Source organism: Cryptotermes secundus, unplaced genomic scaffold, assembly GCF_002891405.2.
Source record: "Cryptotermes secundus unplaced genomic scaffold, Csec_1.0 scaffold42, whole genome shotgun sequence".
Taxonomy (NCBI): Eukaryota; Metazoa; Arthropoda; class Insecta; order Blattodea; family Kalotermitidae; genus Cryptotermes; species Cryptotermes secundus.
In genome coordinates this window covers 841671-846977 of record NW_019720161.1, presented here as the reverse complement: position 1 = coordinate 846977, position 5307 = coordinate 841671, and the positions used below count along the sequence as shown (strand labels likewise).

The window sequence follows — 5307 nt, the reverse complement described above, 5'->3', positions numbered from 1 at the left end:
AGGCATTGGAAACTACTTGGGCGGGAAACTTTTTGCCTAATTTTGCTCAGAGGTCTCCTAGAGACATGAGGAGCTTTTACGTGCCGTAAATCTACGACACGGGACCCACGACTTAAAGTCCCTCCCGGAGGACTTGTTCCCTGAATTTTTCCGCCCTTAAAAATTCCACGACCTCCGCCGGGTTTGAACCCGCGTACCTTGAGTCATGAGGTGGGAACGTTACCCCTAGACTACGGAGGCCGCTTTGTGCCCGTGTAAGTTGAGAAATAAATTTTTTATTAACTTTTGAAACCGCGCCATTCTTTTGTGTATACCTTGTATATCTATTAACTCTCACATTATAAATGGATATGCATTCCTAAGAAATTTTTTCTGTTCACAGCCGTAATAAATCACACTTCTTACACGTCAGAAATAATAGTAAAAAGGTAAAGCTATCCCTGTAACAGGCCATGGAGAACCATGGGTTGTGAGACGTCGAGGTTCTCACATTTTCTAGACAATTCGCTCACAGATGAATGTGAGGTCAGTCTTAAGCGCCGGCCGCCCTTTACCCCACCCCCAGGAAGATTCTTGGTATTCATTTCTGTTAAAGGCTGATTTGACCCCAAGGGCATAGTGCAGCTGGAAGGATTAGGTCAATTGAAAAATTCAATAACCTCATCGGGAATCGAACCCGCGACCTTCGGTATTGTAGCAAAATTCCTCAAACAACTACGCTACCGCGTAGATATAATAAGGGGCATAAAAATGTCTCTGGGAGGACTGAGGAAAATCACATAAACCATCAATGAGAAGAGATGTCCCAGCCAAAATGCAATACTACAAACTAAGGACCAACCTGTTCGGTTTTATGGTCATGTTTCATAATTTCCGTGAACCCAAAATTCCATATCCTGAACGAACATAATGGGAGAAGAGATGAGGAACTGTACTAATCCTTACTATAGAATTTAGGGTCTACACTTTTGGTAAACAGGTCCTGTTATCTGTTCAGGACACTCATTTTTGTTTCAATTTTGTGGGGCCGGGTGACACTGAGTCCACTTGGTACGTCGGCCACTAACTGCCCCAGATGATAAACGTAGATAAGTGCGGAGCATTTGATGGAATGTGAACTCGCAGGGGAAACCTGCCCCCAGTGTCACTTTATATACCATAGATCCCATTTGCCATGACCTTGGATCGAACACGGACCACCGCGGTGGGAAGCCGGACACTTATGTTTCTGAATAATGTTCCTTGATCGCGCAAGCGCCTGAGTCCCCTTGCAGTTTTTTTCTGATTACACGTAGTCAATTTGAATTAATAAAATTAAAATTGGGGGCACGCGGTAGCGTAGTTGGTTGAGGCACTATGCTACAATCCGGAATGTCGCGGGATCGAATCCCGATGAGCTCATTGGATTTTTCAATTGACCAAATCCTTCCAGGCTCACTATGGCCCTGGGGTCGCCTAAGATTCTAACAGAAATGAGTACCAGGAATCTTCCTGCGGGGTAAAAGGCGGCCGGCGCGTAATGCTGACCTCACCTCCATCTGTGAGCCGATTGTCTAGAAAATGTAAGAGCCTAGGCGTCTCACAACCCTTTGGGCCTCCACGGGCTGTTACAGGGACAGCTTTACTTTTATTTTAACAAATAAAATTGAAAAAATAAACTCTAATTTTTGGTTACTTTGGTATCTTATAAATTTAATGTCTATTATAGGCCTTCTCAGAAAATCGCTCCCCACCACCTTGCCCAAGCCAACCCAATTGCAGCTCAGACGACGTCATGCCTTGTGCACTTGCTTCCCCAGCTTAGAGGCAACGTCTTACTCAACCACATAACTTTTATGTTGCAGGCCCCTCGGAAGTGATCAACATCTACCTGTTGTCGCTGGCCGTGGCCGATCTCATGTGCGGCATGTTGGTGGTCTCGCTGTCTGTGTACTCAGCTATCGTGCAGCAGTGGGTGTATGGTGACGTGGTGTGTCGCCTGGTAGGCTACCTGGAAGTCACCCTGTGGAGCGTCAGTGTATTCACCTTCATGTGGATTAGCGTAGATCGCTACCTGGCCATCCGCAAGCCACTGCGCTACGAAACGGTGCAAACTAAGACGCGGTGTCAGTGTTGGATGGCCTTCACGTGGATCTCAGCGGCCATGTTGTGCTGTCCGCCTCTCCTCGGCTTCAACAAGCCGGTATTTGATCGCGATGCATATATCTGTATGCTCGACTGGGGGAATATGGCCGCTTATTCCGTGACTGTAGCCATTCTGGTGCTTGGCCCAAGCCTCATCACCATCATCTACACCTATTTCTATATCTTCTCCATGATGCGCAAACTTCGCAGCGGGGTTCCTATTCACGATAAAGAGTATGCTACAGCACTCTCGGAAAACCTCTCTAATCCTAGTCACCTCATGTCTTTCGTACTGGTCGTCGCTTTCTGGTTATCGTGGACGCCCTATGCAGGCGTGAAACTCTACGAATATTTCACAGGAACAAAGTTCCAAATACCTTTCCTGCATTTCGGTATTGTTTGGTTAGGAATTCTCAATTCATTCTGGAAAGGGATAATTCTTGTTGCGCTGAGCCCTCAGTTCAGACTTGCGCTCCGGATATTCTGCCTAACGTTATGCTGTCGCTACAAAGGGCGTCTCCAGGGGGAGCTCATTGGAATGGACCCAGATGACTGAGACGTGCTTATAATGTGCCCCATTGCAGGATAGTTTGAGGCACAATGATACACGCAGAGTGGCAACTGTCCTGGGGACCGAACCTAGCAGAATCTGATTAACCTAGGTCAACTACACACATTTGCACTACATGGTACATGGTATGGGCAACAGTAAGTCATGTGTATCTTTGCTGATGTATATAGATAAACTAGAGGTCAGCAGCCTTTTAAATGAATATAAAACATTTGCTTTTGATAAGGAAATGTATAATGTTGCATAAAAGTAATAACCCAGTGTAACTGTAGGATTTTATAGCAAAGTTTTTGGATAAAAACTTCATAGGAACACAAGGACAATTGCAGTATCTCAGTTCCTTATGGATTTAGTTCAGTAGAATTCAGTCTGTGATAGCTTGTGGCCTACACATAGCTGTACCAGGTGCCATGCTGCAAAGGTACGTTATTGGCCCCAGATTTCTGATGTGCCTTCCTTCAAGATAATTGCTACTCTGTTTTGATATCCAATAAGAACTACTTGTGTGCCTTAGGAAGGACATGCCTGGGGATTGCATCACCAAACAGATCTTACAATGCAAAACAAGGAGGGTTTCTGGTGTGCCTTACTGAAAGATAGATTGGATGTGATAGAATGGGGCACATCAAAAACAGAACTACTAACAAAGTGAAGCATATTATATGCCCCAGATGGAAGAGCTCCGGGGCACAGCAAAACTCTCACAGGACAATTACCCTTCAACTGTCGTAATCTCTACCCTGTTGTATAAAAATAAACAGTTCTTTTTCAACACAACAATAGAAAGACTTCGGAAAGAGCTTTAATATTCAAAATGATTGATTCAAAAAAGGACAAATCAAATAGCTCTCATTTTGTATAGCATGTATAGTAATGTTTAGTAGAAAGCTGAATGTGCGTTGGGGTAGTGCAGAACTTAAACAAAAAATAATGTACACCAGGAAAACATTTTAGAATTAAAGAAACTGCAGGATCAGTAAGTGGTTAGTGATATTTAGTGCACCATAGCTTTACTACGGTGAATGCGTTGTACAAATAAATGTGTCTAGCGCGTGTGTGTATGTGATGTCATGAAAATAGTAATTTCTTTATCTCGTTGTGCAACCAATGATCTTATAACTTCTCTGTATATCTTTGTCTTATATATTTAAGTGCTTTATATGTGTCATGATTTTTTAATACTTTATGTTAATACCGATGTACTCTGGTATTCATGAATGGATACGTTTTCCATAGCCACAATCTCAATTTAAATTCTCGTAATGTGTCGAAACTTCACTGTTGGATAACCTGCAATGTAACATGTTATAACAGATAGTTAATGTGCCATTTGCTTTTAAAATGTTTTAATATACTTAGAAATTAGTGAATTTAACATAACTGAAATATTTCTACACTCCAAAATCAGACTTCTTATTTCTTGACTTTTAAATGTGTTGATTCTTGGAAACATGAAAGTTATCTAAATATTGTTTAATAATTCATTTCCCACCTCACAGCAAACATGCTGCAGCTCAATTACAAAAAAAAAAAACAATTAGTACTGTTTAAGGAAGTACCAATTTTCTCGAGCTTACTGTTATTTTCGCCCTCTTAGATCTGAATATTCTCCTCAGCACCCTGTTCTCATACACCTCACTTAATATTCTTCCCTTATAAAGAAATTTCACACACATTACAATTATTTACTTCTCTAAGTATAAATATACAAGAGCTCACATAACCTTGCATACTATTACACATACTATAACTTATACCTACATGTTTTGATCTTAAAGCTTATCACCAGGATACAGCACATGTATTTTAGTGAAACTGTGTTTTTTTATTCATCTTAAACTTAAAATTTAAATATACAGGTATGTAAAAAAACTTGTGTGTAAATTATAAAATTATTAAATATATTAATTTGTAGAAGTCACTGTACAGTAAGCATTGTGCTTTAAAGGTTTAGATATTATATTAAAGCATTAAAATAATATATTATTATTTAAATATGCATATTTATGTTGGGCAGAATTTCAAGTAAAATATGTGCTTAAAAATATCATGCCAAATCAACATTTGGTACACCCAGCTTGTAGTCAACAACACATTTTATTTAATTCTCTTAGTGGGTGGTGGAGTCCAACTGGGTCCACTTGGCACGGCTGCCACTGATTGGCCTATTGTACCTGCCCTGGGTGAGTATGATGATGGAGAATTTGGTGGAATGAAGATCGGCAGGGGAAACCGAAGTACTCGGGGAAAACCTGCCCCAGCGCCACTTTGTCCACCACAAATCCCACTTGACCACACCAGGGATCGAACCCGGGCCGTCATGGTGGGAAGCCAGCAACTAACCATTTGAGCTATGGCACGACCAACAACACAAATTGCTAGACACACAGAAATTTTGCCTCTTTTTCAGTTTCAGTCAGTCCTCGTATATAAATTGGAGAATAGCATCTCCAAACCTCTGTCATCACATGCTAACAGACAAGATAAATAATCTCCACCAAAATCAAAACTAGACACCACAGTCAAAGTGTTGATGACTCCTGTTACATATTCTGGAGGTCCTAGCTACAAGTCTTTGCCTATAGATTGCCTATCCTAACTGAAGTTTTCAT

At 41.3% G+C, this 5307-nt stretch overlaps 1 protein-coding gene across 1 annotated transcript in view; it reads left to right on the top strand.

Moving 5' to 3' along the window:
• The window catches only part of LOC111866868 (G-protein coupled receptor 52), a 101350-nt gene extending 96535 nt beyond the window's left edge, over window positions 1-4815 (top strand). Inside the window, exon 3 of the mRNA XM_023856207.2 lies at window positions 1845-4815. Coding sequence (XP_023711975.1) covers window positions 1845-2680 — 836 coding nt within the window. The 3' untranslated portion in view covers window positions 2681-4815. The remainder of the gene's footprint in view (window positions 1-1844) is intronic.
• The last annotated feature ends 492 nt before the right edge of the window (window positions 4816-5307 follow it).